The sequence below is a fragment of the Gambusia affinis genome, linkage group LG07, assembly GCF_019740435.1.
Source record: "Gambusia affinis linkage group LG07, SWU_Gaff_1.0, whole genome shotgun sequence".
Lineage (NCBI taxonomy): Eukaryota > Metazoa > Chordata > Actinopteri > Cyprinodontiformes > Poeciliidae > Gambusia > Gambusia affinis.
In genome coordinates, this window is record NC_057874.1 from 4,564,607 (window position 1) to 4,583,254 (window position 18,648).

General features: G+C 42.2%; 1 protein-coding gene across 8 annotated transcripts in view; it reads right to left on the reverse strand.

The window, feature by feature from the left end:
- Nucleotides 1-18,648, reverse strand: part of LOC122833716 (semaphorin-3F-like) — a 159,971-nt gene that overhangs the window by 9,369 nt on the left and 131,954 nt on the right. For 4 of the 8 annotated variants that reach the window (XM_044121524.1, XM_044121525.1, XM_044121528.1 and 1 more), the window contains 10 exons: nucleotides 17,928-18,042; nucleotides 13,171-13,240; nucleotides 12,941-13,085; nucleotides 12,561-12,783; nucleotides 11,404-11,492; nucleotides 11,265-11,306; nucleotides 10,848-11,005; nucleotides 10,461-10,552; nucleotides 10,199-10,332; nucleotides 2,890-8,281 (listed from right to left, as the gene is read on the reverse strand). In XM_044121524.1, the coding sequence (XP_043977459.1) occupies nucleotides 7,808-8,281; nucleotides 10,199-10,332; nucleotides 10,461-10,552; nucleotides 10,848-11,005; nucleotides 11,265-11,306; nucleotides 11,404-11,492; nucleotides 12,561-12,783; nucleotides 12,941-13,085; nucleotides 13,171-13,240; nucleotides 17,928-18,042 (1,542 nt within the window). In that variant the 3' untranslated portion in view covers nucleotides 2,890-7,807. Of the gene's footprint in view, nucleotides 1-2,889; nucleotides 8,282-10,198; nucleotides 10,333-10,460; nucleotides 10,553-10,847; nucleotides 11,006-11,264; nucleotides 11,307-11,403; nucleotides 11,493-12,560; nucleotides 12,784-12,940; nucleotides 13,086-13,170; nucleotides 13,241-17,927; nucleotides 18,043-18,648 lie in introns of those variants that run through there. The other 4 variants (XM_044121529.1, XM_044121527.1, XR_006371043.1 and 1 more) reach the window with 3 other exon arrangements.

Genomic DNA, 18,648 nt, shown 5'->3' on the forward strand with positions numbered 1-18,648 from the left:
TGATAGATGATCAAATACTTATTTCACACAATAAAATGGAAATTAATTATTTAAAAATCATACATTGTATTTTTCTGGATTTTCGTTTTAGATTTCATCACTCACAGTTGAAGAGTACCTATGATAAAAATTACAGTCTTCTTCAAGCTTTGCAAGGGGGAAAACCTGAAAAATCAACAGTGTATCAAATACTTGTTCTCCCCACTGAAGGTAACAGAGGTGAGTACGACAGGAAAGTAACGGAGGTAGGTACTGGAGGTGGTTACGGTTACGTCCAAGAACATCACAGGTCACAAATAACCTGTGAGGTCACAGGTTATTTGTGACCTGTGATGTTTATGTGTCACGTCACAGGTTAAGTGACGCGTCACGTCACAGGTTGGTTAAGTGACGCGTCACGTCACAGGTTGGTTAAGTGACGCGTCACGTCACAGGTTGGTTAAGTGACGCGTCACGTCACAGGTTGGTTAAGTGACGCGTCACGTCACAGGTTGGTTAAGTGACGCGTCACGTCACAGGTTGGTTAAGTGACGCCACGCCACAGGTTGGTTAAGTGGACGGCGTCCGCCACAGGTTAAGTGACGCGTCACGTCACAGGTTGGTTAAGTGACGCGTCACGTCACAGGTTGGTTAAGTGACGCGTCAGGTAGGTAGGTACCAGAGGTGAATACCTCAGGTAGGTACTGCAGGTGGATATGACAGGTAGGTAACGGAGGTGGTTACGGTTACGTCCAAATACATCACAGGTCACACATAACCTGTGATGTTTATGTGTGACATCACATAACCTGTGATGAGTGACATCAGGTAGGTAGGTACCAGAGGTGAATACAAAAGATAATTACCACAGGGGGATATGAAAGGTAGGTACTGGAGGATACGAGTGGTACCTACCTGTCCAAAAACATGACAGGTCACACATAACCACATCCTGTGATGTAATGTGACATAACTTCACAAGTCACACATATCATATAACCTGTGATATGTGTGTGATGTCACATCACATAATCTGTGATACGTGTGCGATATCATATCACATCACAGGTATATGTGACATCACACATCAATGAATCACATACTTACCTTTCCAAAAACATCACAGGTCACACATAACCTGTGATGTTTATGTGTGACATCACAGGTTATGTGATGTCAGGTAGGTAGGTACATCAGGTAGATGCCGGTTGTAGTTATGACAGGTAGGTACAACAGAGGTACAGGGCTCAAATAAACTAAGCAGCCGCTTATCACTCCAAGGCTTCCATGGGGCCCCGTCAGAGGAATTGATTTTTCTTTTTTTAGTAATGATTTCTATGTCAGTATTAAAACAAAAACACACCATCATGAAGTGATTTCTTTTTACAATAATATACAGTACAGACCAAATGTTTGGACACACAGGTGTCTCCCTGGTTTAACACACCTGGATCAAATGATGGCTCGTTTGAAGGCCTAAGAAGAACACTGACATGCTGAAAAGGTTGTTGGTGCCACCAGGGAGAGAACTAAAACATGCAGGATGCCGGCCCTTGAGGACAGACTTTGGGGACCCCTTCTGTAGAGTTTAGAAATACACGTTCTTTCCATCTTGTTTCCTCCCTGCCAGCTTTATTTCTCTCTTGTTTTTACTTTTGGCCTAGATTTGTGTTGGAGCGTGTGACTCATTCATGGCCTGGTCTGTGCCCAACGGTCAACACTACCATTAGGAACTTTATGAGGTGCAGAGACTCAAAGAATTGTGAGCCATTGACAGCCTGTTTTCATCTAGTGCTGTAAGCATACCCTCATATGTTTTTCATCCTATCTGTGACTTGAGTCATTACATAATCGGGGAAAAAAGTAATGAAGAAGAGATATAATTTCTTTCACCATCTGAACCATCGTTCAACCCAACAAGAAAACTAAATATGGTTTAGTTTATCTAACAGCAAAGAAAATAATAAGTAGGCCTGGCATGATAACACATTTTGTTGGATGATAAATTGTCCGAGACGTCATTGAGTTAAATGACAATATTGTTATTGAGACCATTTTCATGGTTATGACTTAGCAATGCAAGAACATATTCTCAAAAATCAACAAACTTTAAATTCTAATGAACATTTAACACTGAAACGGGAAGATGTTTTACGTCTTCCATTTTAGACAAATTAAAAACAAAATAAATAAATAAAATAAATTGTGACGCTACGTATTAAAACCGGCTGCAGAATGAGTAAACCATAAATGTACAAACGGCAACCGAATTAAACAAAAAATACTGCACGTGCAAAATCTTGCAGAATATTTGAAGTAGTTTTAAATCTGGATGTATTCGCTTTTTAAGACATGAAAATAACCTATGAAAGAAGGGAGCAGAGGGGTGTAAACGATGCAATTTGTAAATATATCTTAAATGAACAGTATTATGCAAAATTGACCTTTTTGAGCTTTACGTTTTATCAAAATCATACCTGGGCTGTTGCTTTGATTCTTTCATGCATGTTTGAGAAATTCTTGTCCTCCTTGGAGCTGCAGCTTCCACCTCAGAGCAACCCTCCCACCACTCCTTAAGACTAGCCAGCTGCAATTAGCAAACACCTGGTAGAACTGCTCATCTGCTGAGCTCATTATATCAGCTACTATCAGTAAAAATATTGTTAAAGGGTTAATAGAGGAGGAATGTTGCGATGACTTCCTGAGTTTCAGGAAGAAACAGAGGCCCAGTTTCAAGATGTTAAATCAGGAACTCACTGAAAAGAAAAAAATGTACAAGATAGACGCAGCATTTTTATAACAGCTGAAAGAAACAGTCATACAACGTTAGTTTGCTGCACCATTCAGGCCACTGAAATGAAGTGAAAAAGTCCCACTCCGTGTTATTTCACTACACACTCATTACAGAGGTTTCATTGCAATCTGCAAACGCAGTATTTTTATTTTACACAAATGTGCATACATCATCATTTTGACAAGTACAACTTTATTCCAAGGATCAAGAGGTTTCCGGGCAGAACATGGAAAAAAAACAAAAAAACATTCAGCATCAAGCAATTCACAATGAACAAGTTGGAGCATACCATTCTTATAAAATATAGAGCTTTAATTTATTAGTCAGTAACAACAATGGAAAAGGAAGATCTACACAAATCATAATATCACCTCTGTGGATGTTGTGTTCTCTTATCAGAAAGTGTGACATAAAATAAAACCACAACCAAAAACACAGACTTAAAAAAAATAATAATAAAAAAAAAGAAGAAAAAAAAAGAAGGAATTTTACAACCGTTGTGCTTTTTGATGATAAAGACTTAATCTTTTAGGATTATATTCGACTCTGGTGATGACGACAAATACCACAGTGAAAGCAATACAAACGTGGATGAATTATCAATGGATCCATGGCGACTTTCATTCAGACTGTAAACAAGCCTGGAAAGACACTTTCAAAACTTTTTCCGTTTCAAATATCTGCGTTTAGTTTCTTCTAAATAATTTTTATTTCTGTAGAATAATCTTGCACATAAAAACGACAAGAATTTCACTTCGGGAAGATCGGCTAAAGCAACTTTTCGGTAGCATGGTTCTCTAAAGTGCAGGCATGGGCCAGTATGACTGAGACAACAGAATCACATAAAAACATAATTTCACAGTAATATGGTGTCAAAACAGGAATTCTTGAGAAAATGTTCAACTATATCACATAAAAAAAAAAGCTAATTCATAATAATTTTGGTTGAAAAGTTGTCCTCTGTTCAGCTCACCTGTGACAGGCTGTCTATTTTACTAACTTAGTTTGTTTTAAAACATGGTTAGCTTGAAGACACAGGTTAAACTTTTTGAAGAGAGGTTCTGCAAAGCTGTATCAGTAACAATAACCTTGGCTGTAGTGAAACAGAGAATGTTCTGGTCATTTCACAACAATGTGTTTGTGTTTCTGAGCTACGCTGCTAGCTGTGTCACTCCACCTGATGTAGCGTAGCATGGTCAGGAGGCAAACTTAACAATCCCTCCTGTGAAAGTGGAGATATTTAATATCCACTAATGTAGTATTGTGTGAATATTTTTGGTTTGAGTTGTTTAGAAATCAATTAAGATTATTATTATTATTATTATTTTTTGCCTTTTTGAAAACCGGTTTCGATATGAAATCTGTCTGAAACAGTTTCCCAGTTCCAAAAAGGATAAATCGGCTCCGATTCAGTCAGGAATCTCTTTCATAGCAAACCGATCTTATCTAAAGTTAAAAATCAGCCTCTGTCTCCTTCTGCTCTGGTGTCACATCGCTGACTGACAGACCCGCCACACATAAGTCACGTCTGCATGCGCGCGGTTACCCCACTGTCGCCAACTTTCATGCTACACTTGGCGACTTTTCAGAATTTTCAATCTTAATTAGCAGGTCAGGCTTTTTAAAAATCCGTGATCGTCCAGAAAACTGCAATCGGTGCATTCCTACAAAAAAAATTTAAACCTTCTCTGAGCAGAAAAATAAAAATAAAAACATGATGGATGGGGTTGTTCATAATTATGTCTCTGTTTTTATATCCAAAATAATTACACAGCTGCCTGTGTAATTATTTTTCACTGGTAATATCCAGTAAGCATAGACAGCTAACTGCTAGCTCGTTGTAATAAGTCAGAGTGCCAACAGGTGACAGGAGAAAACCAGTAACATATTTTCAGACCCTGGTATTTAAAACAGACCCATGCCCACAAGAGTGTAAATTCAGAACAATCATTTCATTCTGTAATTATAAAGTGATTTACCAAATAATTTTACTGGACTTGATGTCGATGGAAAGTTGAACCATGCTTTACACCAGAAACATTTTAAAATCCCAACGTTTTAAAGCATTTCTTCCCCCCGGCTTTTGCGCTGAGAACCACCGAGATGAGAAACAACAAGAAGGCCGACCGCACTGCCTTATGGGAATCACAGGACAAACACAGGTTCATGCACACAATGAAAGCCAGCTTCCGGGTATTTTGGTTGGTGTCACAATATTTTCTTTTCTTTGTTTCTTTTTACAAAGCTCTGTTGTGTGTGTATAGGTTTTTTTTTTTGTTTTTTTTTCACACATATCAAAAGTCTCAAGAGGAAATGAATTGAACAAAAGAAAAATCTGTTTTGTGCTCAGAGCTGCTGACTGCAAACATTTGCTTCCTCACTGGAACAACTTTCACTGCGAGCCGGTTTTTGTTCTTCCACCTCATCTTACCCACCTTGTGCTTGTTTGGTGTGTTTTTTTGTTTTTTTTGGCCCCTGCCAATGTCCCTTGAAAAATAAAAACTAAATAATGCCCTCGTGTGCAAATCCTTATAGCTTGTACGCCTCAAAATCCGTCCAAAGGAGGTCTGCGTTTGAAGAAGGTGATGTCATGGTTACCGATTTAGACAGCTGGCGTGTCTGAATGTAGAGCAGCAGCTGGGGCACCGTCCCTCCAAAAAGGGTTCAAAAAGCTTGAATTTTTGCACATTTTGTCACCATGTAGCCTCAAACGTTTATGTATTTTATTGGTCTTTTACGTGTCAGACGGCGTCAAAGCAGTGAATAACTGTGATGTGGAAGGAAAAGTATGCTTCCTAAAATATTTTAGTCTGATTTCATAAAATCCAGTGCAAGAAAATGTCTTCAGAATAAATGGAGCTAAAATAAAGGTTCACTTTCCAGCAAAATATTCACCTTAACCTAAACTAAATGGTTAAATGGACTAAAGTGAAGATCAGTTGTTATTGTACCGACCTCACAGACCACTCTGGTCTCCTGGTTCTAGTCTATGAAGAAGCATTCAGCTTCTATTCTCCACAAATCTGGAGCAAGCTTCTAGAAAACTGCAAAACAGTCGAAACACTGAGGTCCTTTTAAACCGATGCCAATATATAACTGGAACATTGGCCAATATATTTTATGTGCATTTGCTTGATTTTGATGATAACATTTGACAAAATGTAAGATTTATTACATGTTTCATAATTGGTCACTATATTATGTACATAATGAGGCAAAACCTCGTTTCATTTTTCACTTGCAGAAACCACTAAAGCTCAATAAGCCAACTTCAATATCAACCTTTATCGACTCAGTAAAAACAATAATAAATAATCAATATAATTGCTTTTGAAGACTGACTAAATGTATTGTAGTACATTTAGTCAGTATGAATATGGTTTGTTTTTTATTTTCTTTCTCAGATGTTTTGATATTTTGTTTTTGCATGTATGATACTCTGGTGTATGATTTTTTTTAAATGTATTTTTGAAGATAAGAATTTGTCCTTAATCAAATTACCAAGTTAAATCCAGGTTAATTAAAATGAAAAAAAGTTTCTATGATGTGAAGCACTCTGAACTGCCTTGTTCCTTAAATGTGCTGTACAAACAAACTTGACTCGAGTTTAGAATCTGCTGCAAGACTCAAAAATTGTTGTTCATAGATGTAACTCAGAAAGAAAGAAACTTTCCGTAAGTCAATATTCAACGTTCCCCTCAAAACCACAGTTAAAAAAAGGTGGTTCACTATGAAAACACAAAATCTTCCAAGTATTTTTGTTCTAGTATCTTCGTACATTTGAAATAAGACAAAACTAATTCACAAGTACATTTTCAGCAAGTTATAGAAGCTGGTTATAAGGAAATAATTATTTAATATTAATGAAAAAGTTCTAGTTCCATTGGCAGATTATTGAATAACATTGAAAAAACGTGTTTTACACAACAGGATGGACATTAATGCACTTTTATATTCATAAAATAGTTTTAAAAAAATCTTTTCCATCCACTCTATAATTATGCACGGCTTTATGTTGTCCTGTCACTGAATCCCAATAAAATACATTCAGGCCTTTAGTTGTAACGTTAATGTGAAATAATTCATGCCTGTGTGAACCCTTGAGCCAGGCACCGCACAGTGGAAGTTAGTCTCATACTTTTTGAAAGTAAACATTTGATTCATTTTTGTTTTTAAATAAATCTCTTGGATCCTGATTAGCAGCTGGCGTGGGACGCAGCGCTTTTACAATCAGTCCCTCTGATCTACACAGACATGACAGAAAAGAAACACAAAGATTCCCACTGAGAAAAGCAGTGTGTCCCCCCTCGACCTCTGACCCCTGACAGATAACTGGGACCAAGGTCCAGTGGTCCCTCTTCCAATGTGAAGTCTCTCTCTCTGCATGCAGCCACAGGGAGGCTGCAACACAGGCTCTTCTGGAGCATCCACAAATAATAATAATAATAATAATAATAATAATAATAATAATAATAATAATAGTAAAAAAACAGAATAATTCTCCCGTCACCTTGTTCTCAGCAGCTCCTCATCGTAGTCCGCTCTGAGTCCGAACAGCTCGCGCTCCAACAACGCGTTCCTGGCACGCAGGCTGTCAAAGTTCACACGATGCTGACGAATGGGGTTTTTCCTACCGACAGTAACAGCAACATTGAAATCAACGACAATAACAATATTCTCCCCGCCCCAAAGTGGTACCTATACACAAAGAGCTTGTCTTCTTTTCTTTCTTTTTTCTTTTTTTACTGTAAGTACAAAGAAATCCACAGAATGGTACTATTTACAACCTACAATAAATACTGTGTATTATATATGTTACTGCTTGAGGGAGGTGTGTGTGTGTGTGTGTGTGTGTGTGTGTGTGTGTGTGTCTGGGGTTTCGTTTGGAAGCCGTTTTCATTCAGTTTGCAGATTTTTTTCATCTTTTTCTTTGAAGCTGCTTCTCTCTCATCTCATGGAGTCTTTCCCAGTTTTCTCGGTGGTGGAAGGTCGGGTTGGGGGGGAGGTTGTGTTTCAAACACACAGTCAGCCTCCTCATGTCTCTACTCCCTGCTGCTCCTCTTCCTCTTCCTCCTCCTCCTCATGTCGCTCCCTGTGATGCCGACGGTTGCGGGGTTTCTTCTGCTCCTTGAGCTCCTTCAGGTCTTTCGCCTTGAGGGCTCCCAGCAGGGGGTCTCCGAACTGCCAGTAGTCCTGGCAGTACTGGTTGATCAAACTCATCTCTGGCTGGCTCAGAATGGTCAGCAGGTCCTTGTACTGGTCCGCGCTGGGGGTCCACTGGGCGCCGGCCGAGTGAAGGGACGACGGCACCAGCCCCCCGCCGCCGCCGCCGTCCACCAGCGCGTTGTTGACGGCGCGGCCCGACAGCACGACCAGCTGCAGCTTGACCAGCGTGTGTTTGAAGTTCTTCTCGGTGGCGGTGCACTGGTACATGCCGGAGTCCGACGGCTGCAGGGAGCGCAGCAGCAGGCCCTGTTCGGTCTTCAGAATCCGCCCGTCGGAGCGCATCTACGCAGGGAGGAGGACAGCGAGAGGTCAAACGACGAGCGTCGGAACGTTCGGCGGGAGTTTGATAAACATAAAGGGGCGCATAAAGAAGAAGGGAAAGGAAAAAAAAACAGCAGGATTTTCAAAGTATAAACAAAAAAATCTGAAAAGTGTGGGAGCATTTGGATTCAACTAGCACCAAAATACACAACGCAGATACATCATGATCACTGTTTCCCTGCAGTATGGAGAAACAGCAGCTTCAGTTAAAGGTTCTGCTGACCCGCAGCTGACCTCTGAAGTTCTGAACAATCACGTCAAAGATACAAGAAAAAAACAAACAACAGTCATACTGATGTGATCTCTTATATACACTCAACTTGCAACTGTTTTTCCACCTAAACCCAGGAATCTAATTAGTGTCTGTGTTTTGTTTTTGTCAACAAACCCAGTGTTGGCTCCTCCTGTGTGAGGAGAGACCAACATCCAACAGGAGAGTCAATAAAAGAGAAGCATTTGTTCACAGATGGTCTCACAATAAAAGCTGCTGCCTCAGGGTGTGTATTAAAGCATTTTCACAGCTGACCTGTACAGTCCGTCCTTCCCCCTGGCCTCAGGACAACTAGCCGTAGCGTTAGCTAATCTGAATATCAACAACACGTTATTCTGGGGTTGTTTTTTCCCCAAATGTGTCACGTAGTGAATAAATCTGTAAACGTATGTGGGGTGCGAACGCCCAGAGGAAACGCTGATTTCTTCGTTTTCCACATATGGAAGCATCCATCCATCCATCCATTTTCTGTTCACCCTTGTCCCTAATGGGTTCAGGAGGGTTGCTGGTTTCAATCTCCAGCTGCATTCCGGGCGAGAGGCGGGGTTCACCCTGGACAGGTCGCCAGTCTGTCGCAGGGCAACACAGAGACATACAAGACAAACAACCATTCACACACACACTTAGGGAGAATTTAAAGTGACCAATTAACCTGACAGTCATGTTTTTGGACTGTGGGAGGAAGCCGGAGAACCCGGAGAGAACCCACCATGCACAGGGAGAACATGCAAACTCCATGCAGAAAGACCCCGGGAATCGAACCCAGGACCTTCTTGCTGCAAGGCAACAACTCTACCAACTGCACCACTGTGCAGCCCCACATGAAAGCAAAGGGAGGAATTTGGGTTCCGCTTTCAAAAATAAAAAGGAACCAGGGCAGTGGAACCACATGAGTTCAATGGGAAATTTACAACGCTTGGCAAAAAGTATTTAACAGAATGCTTTGGCATGTTTCATGCAAACTTCAATGTATTTTATTGATGCTTAAATAAAAATCTAAAAATGTGGCAAAGACTTTTAATAAGAGGAAATGTTTTGAAAAGAAATGTTTGTGCTTTGTGCCCCTAGAGACTGAAATTCACCACATTCTTCAGTCTTTCTGAGCCCCCAACAGGTTTTTGTTTCTCACGCAGCTCATGGCAAACAGTGAGCCTGTTATAAGACATAAATCAATTTATCACCTGATAAGTTTTAACAAGCTCCATAATTGTCACTTGCATGATTGTTTTCCTCGTGTCTCTCTTTCTAGATGATAAAAGTCTTCAGTCTGGTGCTTTGGTCTAAACTCCGTCCTTCAGTGAAGAACAATTTTGTTAACAGAGACTTCAGTAAACATTTTCTTTTGTTTCGGGCGTTTTCTTTATTTACTTTGGATATTTAAACTGTCTTCCAGTTCCAGTGCTGAATATTCACTAAAAATGAAAGTTTGTTGATCTTTGAGACGTTGTACTCGCATTAATAATAATAATAATACTTAAATGTTCTGAAAACAACAATATTATCGTTTATCACGAAAAAAAAAAAGTTATGACAGGCCAAGCAAACGATACACAGAAGTTAAAGACAAGACCGATGTGTGTGTGTGTGTGTGTGTGTGGGAGACCAACCTCTTTCCTGCGGTCACTGTGGTCTCTCTGCAGGTGCCATTTGATGACGGCATGCGGAGATCGGGCCTGGCACTCCAGGAAGGTGCTGCTTCCCTCCACCCCGTACTGCACCATCTCCAGAGTGTTCTTATTGGCTGCAGAGCGGAGACGGCAAACTCATGTTTACGACTTTTCTAACGGTTTCTTTCGCTTTTCTCCGGTAACCTTTGACCTGCCATAGTGCAGTCACGACATCTCGACAGTGAGACGGGAGCCTGCGTACCGTTGGAGTTGAAGCCTCTGCACTGTCGGATGGGGTTCCCGTACCGGACGTCCTGCCTCCGGCTACGTCTAAATGGGTCAGACCAGTATTGCCAAATAAGGAGAGAAAAACATCATAAAGCAACTGGAAGCCATTCAAAGCCATTCAGTAACACATAAAAACCAAATGAAGAGGAAAATACAAACGGATAACAACATATGACTTTACATTTCTTATATATATATATATATTAGTCTTGTTAAGCTAAGTGGACCCACAGACCATAACAAATTGACCCGTCACCAAAACAGCCAGTCAGCCATACAGGCAGGTCGATTTCAGTATTGCTGAACCAGTTCATCTAATTATCCGGTTAGTGAGCTCGCTGACCGTGCGGCTGCTGCTTACCTCTTCTGTGAGGCCGAGTACCGGGAGCAGGACTTGCCGTCCCAGGCGCAGTACGGATCTCTGGCCAGGCAGCAGTCGGCGCACGCCTCGCCGTACACGTCGCACCGGTGGAGGGCCAACTGGGTCAGGCCGACCGCAGAGGACACGTACAGCTGTTGCTGTGGACGCAAAAGAGGACGGCACTGAGAGTTACTGACCACCCAGAGCGTAGAAGAAGGGGTAAATTCTTTTGAAGATTATTGTAGGCATAATTTGTTTCATGATCGGAGGTTTGAAGTACATCCACCTGCCAGGTTGCACTTGACCCCAACTCTGTATCTACCGACTGTTATCATATGGAGTAAACCGAGTTCGTCAGTCGTTATTTCCAGCTCAGTTTAGAAAACCAGAAGCAAATCTGCGTTTGCGCTCGCTTACCCTTTTGGATGAGATCTTCATCGTCGTTATAGGAGTGGGAACCTTGACGTAGAAGCAAAGAAGCAAGGAAGCTCTGTGAGCTTTTCTCTTTGAGAACAAGCAACACGTGAAAGTGTGATGCAGTGTGCAGAGGGTTCACCTTAAAGACTTCAACCTCCTCCAGAACCAGCTCCTCGGTCTGCAGGTCGTCCCTGGGCAGGACGATGACTTTCTGAACTGTTCCCTTGTCTGCGGAGCACAAGACACACCCATCAGCCACGCAGCTGCCGCCCCCACCGCCCGTCTCTCTGCAGCCCCTCGGAGGCGTGTTTGACTCTCTCAGCAGCCATCAGTGAGGATAATCCCAGCATCAACATGCTGCAGACATAACTCTCACCAGGTTAACCTTTTATTTTCTCCAATGACGTAAAGTTCTCTTCTTGCTGACTGCGTCTCTCACCTGTTTGGGCGGTTTTCTCTGCTCCGTTTGCTTTCTGTGAAGAAATCCAGGAAGTTTGACACCTGAGATTTATGATGACGTGCATTCTTCCGCATCCCAGTGGCGCTCAGAAGCACAAAAGAATCAGGAGGCGCCACCCGCAGCATGTAAGGGCAGCGAGCTGCACGGTGACAGACGCGGCCTCATCAGACGCTCAGCCTACCCAGGCGAACCGATGGTCAGCCTCCCAGCAGCAGGGCAGGCCAGGGTGACGGGTACGCTAACTCTGGACCCTCTTTCCTCCCACACTGTTCTTTTCCCTCCCGCTGCTCTTCCTCCTCGGCCCTCCAGGTACAAATCATCTTGTTGTTCGCTCCATGTGAGCGGAGAGAGGTGAGAAAAACCCTTTGATTGGTTCAGTTTCCACTTGAAGAGAAAAAGGAAAGAATGCTTTTGTCTGAAAGACAACAGATTGCTGTGGAGACGAGAGCCCCTCATTTCCATGGGGTCTGTTTCCACAAACATACCCCAGATCCTTTTCTCCACAGTGTCACTCTGTGTGTCGACGCGGGTCAAAGGGTTCAGGGGTTCACCTTTATCAACTAGAAACTAAACGTGAAGAATGCTGGTTCTGTCCATCGTTTCGGGCAAATATTCCCTCAAATCACATTTACATTCATGTAGCATGAACCAACCTTTGGCTTTTCATCTTTTCCTCACAAAAGCTGCTTTCCAGCCCAAATGTGACACAAAGACAATCAGAAGTAAAAAATCATCTCAATAAATCTTTGACTTTCATTCCTGTTGTCATCATGTAATTTAATCTTGGACTGAGCCAATCAAATCACATCTTAAGTAAAAAAAAAAGAACAACTCACCAGTTCCTAAGAAGAGCACTTCATAATTGCCGTCTGCAGCTGTCACCTGGTCCACTGAGATGGTGGTGAACTCATAGTCCACGTTGGTTCGGACCACCAGGGGGCGCTTGTGCACTGGGTAGACGGCGTTGTGCATGGCGGGGTGATTCCTCATGAAGTTGATCACTTCATCTGGGTAGTCCTTTGTGGACTTCATGCTGGGCGTAAATGTTCCTCCAGGGCACTGGGGGAGAAAAGCAACAACAACCTGAGCAGGAGAGTAACTTTTTTTCTTTTCTTAAAGGTCTCCCCCCACAGTTACAACAGTTATAACTCCAGTTTGGATATGCTGATGACTGGGTGTTGCTCAGCTGCTTTGAGGGGTCAGAGGAGGGGCTTACAGTGCCGGGGCGAGGGTAGGGGATCTTCCCCGTGTACGCCACCCACTGGTAATTAGGACCCTCCTTGTGGGCGAAGGGCCCGTTGAAGACCATGCGGATGTCGGCCATGGAGTAAACGCAAACGGCCGAGCCTTTGAACACGGACCTGCGGTGAAAACGTCAGAGCGGGTAAATTCGCCTCACAGGCGACGGAAACACAGCAGGATTCGCTTTCAGTGAAGGGAACAAACCCGGAGACGGTGAAGACTCCGTAGATGACGGGGTTCTTTGTGTCCTGTGTTGGCTGGATGTAAACATCTCCTATAAGGAAGAACAGCAGCAGTCAGACTAATGCAGTGATAAAGATACAGATTTTGCTTTACATAAAGACAGGCTAGAAAACATCTCCAGCCATTCGGCGGTCCCTTTGCTTTTTCAGCTGGAGGAATATTCACAGAACCATGTTTCTTTTTGGATAATCAGAGAATATTGGAAAAATAATAACCCCTGAGTGTCCAATGTGCATTCTATGAAAAAAACAGTATTTCTGTCGCGCTACATTCGCGCTTTCATTCCTGTTGTCATCATGTCATTTAATCTTGGACTGAGCCAATCAAATCACTAAAACTAAGGTCTTAAATTTCGTTTGTAAAGGTCTTAGAAAAATCTTACAACAAAAGTTGTAAATTTGAGTTACTGAAACCTGCAGAAACTGTGGTTTGTAGTTTATTATGAATGAATCTCAACACTGCTGGACGTATAAATAATGTGGGAAAAAACCTGGTATAAGTGAAATAATCTACCAGTGGAACTAGTACTTTTTATTATCAATATCAAGGAATTATTGACCTTCACAAGCTCCATACCTAGGCTGAAAAGGTAGTTTTGTCTCATTTCAAGTGTACCAAGATATTTACAGAAACCACAACTACTTGGTGAGAATTGTGTTTTTGTAATGTAAATATAGGATATAACAGAAAAAAATTATCTTATAAGTTGCAAACAACTTGAAACTGGAATAAAAGGTTTACCTTCCTGCAGCAAAAAGTTAAATCTACCTAGAACTATAAAAGGTAGAATTTCTTTTGATTGACCAATTTTAACTTGCGTAGAATGACCTAGTCAAAGTCCAGACCTACAACCAATTGACAATCTGTTGCATATTTGGAAAAAAACAACAACAAAAATAAACTTGCTCTTCACATGTTTTTCATCCAAACCAATGGAGGTTGAGATATTTTACAAATAAAGAATGATTAGAAAAACTTTTCAGTCTCTGGACTTGACTAAGAAGTTGAGGCATATAGATGCAACACGTTTTAGGTTTACGTTTGTCAAAATCACTGAAGACTTTCAAATACTTCCATTAGTTTATAAATCACAGAAGAGATTAGCACAAAGGTACAGGGAGTCCTGAGGACTGGAATTGAGACGCACTGCTTTAAATCAAGGCTGACACCAGTTGTCTTTGATTCATAATAACTGGAGTTTTGATCAATATAATTGATATGCATTTCCTTGATGATCTGGACAAAATGTAATATTTATTGCTTATTTTATGATTGGTGATTATTTGATGTTTTTATATTGTAAAAACACTTTGAAGTGCTTTGTTGATTAAATGTGCCATACAAATAAACTCGACTTAAAAGCTGCGGCTGTAATGACACAAAATCAAAAGCATTTCAAAGGGTATAAAAAAACTTTAGGAGGTTCTGAATCTCTCATCTCATAGGACGGCAGCATCATAACGGCTGAAGCCCGGTCTTTAGGTCCCTGAATCCCAAACATTCCCACTAGTTGTCCCGCAGAGCTCTGACGCCGGCACTGCCTGATTTAGCTCATCCTTTGTTTGATGCCAAGTACAGGTGATAAGTCTTCCTGCTGTTTCAGAACCTGACCTAAATACTGCTCCCAGGAGACAGCCCTGTTCGCTGCCTGCGACAGGACAAAGGCCGTCAACACGAGCTGCTATAACCCAGTTGGAAAAAAAAGAAAAAAAGAAGTCAGGCTAAAAATACAGCGTTAGCGCTCTGAAAGCGAGGAACCGATCATATGCAGGAAAAGAATACGCATTCCAATCCAGATTTATGCGCTCGCTGTCTCATGTAGAGCGGCATGAGGAATGAGCCGTCAGCTTCCTGTGTAGATGCTGTGATACACGGCTGGTGTGAGGATTGTCTTTGACTGTCAACTGCTGGGTTCTGGTCCAGTACTGAGGCTGCACGGGCGTCCTCCAGGGACCGTCTGCAGCCCGGAGCTCCTCTCTGGAGAAAACCACGTCGCTCAGAAACATCTTCCCACCCACCCAATCTCTCTCGCAGCTGCCCCGGACCCCTCCTCTCCCCAAAGAAAGACCCAGCAGCGGAACGGTCATGGGTTAAAATGGCCGCAGACCAACGAGCTGCCACGGCCGTCACACAACACCCGATCCTCGTCATGACACACAGCTGTCCCAGAAATTGTGAATCTGCATGGAAGGAAACACAAGCGCACACTGGAAAGAGAGATACGTCTGGGAAGAGAAACAGATCGCGGCTTCAAAGGGAGGAAACTGAAAAGTTCTTCCAATGCGTCGGTGACGTGTTCGCTCTGGAGCGCGCATATTAATAACAGCTTTAACAACAAGTCCCATTTCATTTGTCGCTTTTCTATGTTTCTGAAGCATTAAGACTCTACCTGAAGAGGCAATGTTTTGTAAAGTCAACTTTTTTGAGCCTTACATCCTGTTACTTAATACTAGCCAGCAACAATTAGCAAACACCTCATGGAACTGCACAGCTGCTGAGCTCATTATAGTAGTTACTTCTTTGGAGAACGCTGATAAAAACATTGTTAAAGGGTTAATAGAGGAGCCATGTTGTGATGACTTCCTGTACGAGGAGCTTCTTAAAGAGACAGAGGGCCAATTTCAAGGTTTTAAATTACAAAGCCAAACTTCATTTAAGTCATGTTTGATTTGTATGTAGAATTTTTATAGCAACTGAAGTTAACATAGCTAAGTGATTGTGCTATAAAATGGCACTCTGCACCAGGAAAACACATGATACCGCCCCTTTAAAATTTGGTCAGCCTTTGGGTTTTGATCACTCAGGTCCACTTCTTTTCTGTTCGACCAATTTGTTTCTCAGCATATCTCTGAAACTAAATATCTCAGATGTCACTAAAGAACATGCCTTTTCTGAAAAGGTTTATTTCAAATCAGAAATAAATATAAAGGAGAATTCCAGGTTCCTTTGGCAACAAGACTACGAGACATTTTACAACGACTCTTATAGAATCGGAGGATTCTTGTGATTCCTCCCAAATCTGACTCCTACAGCAGCAATCTGGATTAGGGTGGGGTGAGACAGACTGCAAATTCTTTTATATACTTTGTGGTATTTACTGCAATACCAATAAAGTGGCAATTAAAAACCTGATAGACAAAGAAATAATTATTTTTCTTTCCTGAATATTTCAGGTTCTTCCAGTTTTAACTGGTTTAGTGTGCTGTTTCAGTTGTGTTTAGGTCCAGACTTCCATCCCACTGTGTATTTATGCCCCAGCTTCTGTTAATATAGCACCAAAACTTTAAGTTGAATACATTCGTAACACGTGTAAAAGTTATGCAAATACTTTTGCTATAAACTACAAACGGTCTATTTGTCTTTGTGCATCCTATGAGGCAGATTTTTCCTCCATAACCACAAATTGCCAGAGCCAGCATAAAAAATACAAAACTCCATCATTTCCTCTCTACCTTTCCTTCTTCGAGTCCTTGCCAGGAACGGCAGCTCTGAAATCGGACACGCGCGTCCTCTCCCACTCAGTACCCCGGCATGTCTGTCCTTGTTCCTTCACCGCCCTGCTTTGCTCCACATTTATGGCCTTTAACTACAATATCCTACAATTAATCATGGGTACCCAACAGTGATCCCCATCCATCTCACAGAATCACTCTGCACTGCCGTGTCTGAGTCAACACTGAACTAACCAGTAGAGGAAGAGGAAGAGCCAGAACCTTTTCAGCACTTGGTCATTTATGTCAACTGACTCCACACATGAACATTTTACAAGTTTATGGACTACCAAGACCCTGCCGATAAAACCACGATGGTGTTTTCACCAGTCTAGACAGGTAGGGCCGGTGTGCATTCTTCCAACGAGTTGCCATTACAGAAACAATCCTGGTAAGGTGCTTTTTATTCTTTTAGATTAGTTAGAGGTACCGCAGCCTCACGTATTATTCCTAGGTTAACTTGTTGGTTCTGTAAACCCTTGCAGACAGATGAAGAAGAAGGGTTTTCCAGGGTTACCTCCACAGTCATATATTGCCCAGCGGGAGGGAAAAGATTGACTATGATCCATAGTCAATCATACATTGTCTCCATAGTCTATGTATGATTCTCCATAGTCAAGTTTCACTCTAGCAGGTTAATCACCATTGGCAGTTTCTTCCTCGCTATGTGGGCGTAAATTTGGGCAAGGATGTAGAAACAGTTGATGCTGTTTGTGCGCTTCTGCATCCAGTGGTGTAAATCCACAGTCCAATCAGCGAATGCAGTCTGCCGCCAATCAAATGTAATCTTGAACACAATAGTTGGCTTGCAATGCCCTTGTAGAGGTTCCAGAAAATACAGAGGAACAACACAAGATCTGCAAATGGAGACAAATCTGGCAGCGACCGATTGGGGAGAAACAGGTTGAAGCCACGCCCCTGGAGAACGGACTGAAGCTCCAGGTCATTGATCTGAACTCACCAACATCAACCTATTTCTTGCAAACACACAGGAATGTATATTCCCACAAACATTTCAAGACCTACAGTAGTGGGATTGTTTGTGCTGTTCACACTCATTATCAATGACTTGAGCTTCACGTGGGGGTGTACAGTTTGTGTGTTTGAACTCTTTGTTTCTTCTCAAAAAGGAAAACAAAAGTGCTTGAACTTTTAGTTCTTTCATGTGTGATTACATCTAAAATATTAAGGATGTTACTTTGCAGATGGAAATGCGTATACACTCACGGAGCTCATCAAAGTGTGTTTCCATGCCGTCGGTCCCGGGCACTGAGCAGATGAGCCTGGCCTTCAGGAAGGTGCTCCACTTGTTGACCAGACAGCAGTGACCTCCATCGTCGTTCTGTTACGAGAGATCGAGTGAGCACAAAACACAGTTTCTCCATCAGCTACGTCCCTCTGACTGCTTTTCACATGGATAAACCACCATGCAGGAGCACACACACACACACAGACACACACACACACACACACACACACACACACACACAAACACACACAGGGCTGGTTGTAAGATCTGGAAGGTAGAAAGGGGTTGATGACTGGGTCAACAAACAATTATCTCCTCCAGCTGTTACTGAGAGAAGACAGAATTCATCCTGGTGAGGACGAGTTCAGCTATATCTGTTGGTTCACATTCTTTTTCCAACCATCTACGGTGTAAGAAGTGAAAGTGTTTCAACAGTATTGACTGCGTTTACGCACCCGGGTAAGATCAGCATAAAGAATAGCGGCAAGAGCATCCAGACGTGACGTGAACGAGGAGTGACAAGGCCGTGCCTCTGGAGGGCGCCGGCGTATTGTGTCCGCTGGGAGAGGGTGGGGGAGAGTTTGTGTGTGGGGTCACTGCCCGACCCCCACACCCTCCCTTTTAAACAAATACAACAGAGAACAGCTGAGGCGACAAGCAAGCAAGTACATATCCCCGCCATTATGGTCACGCAACAAT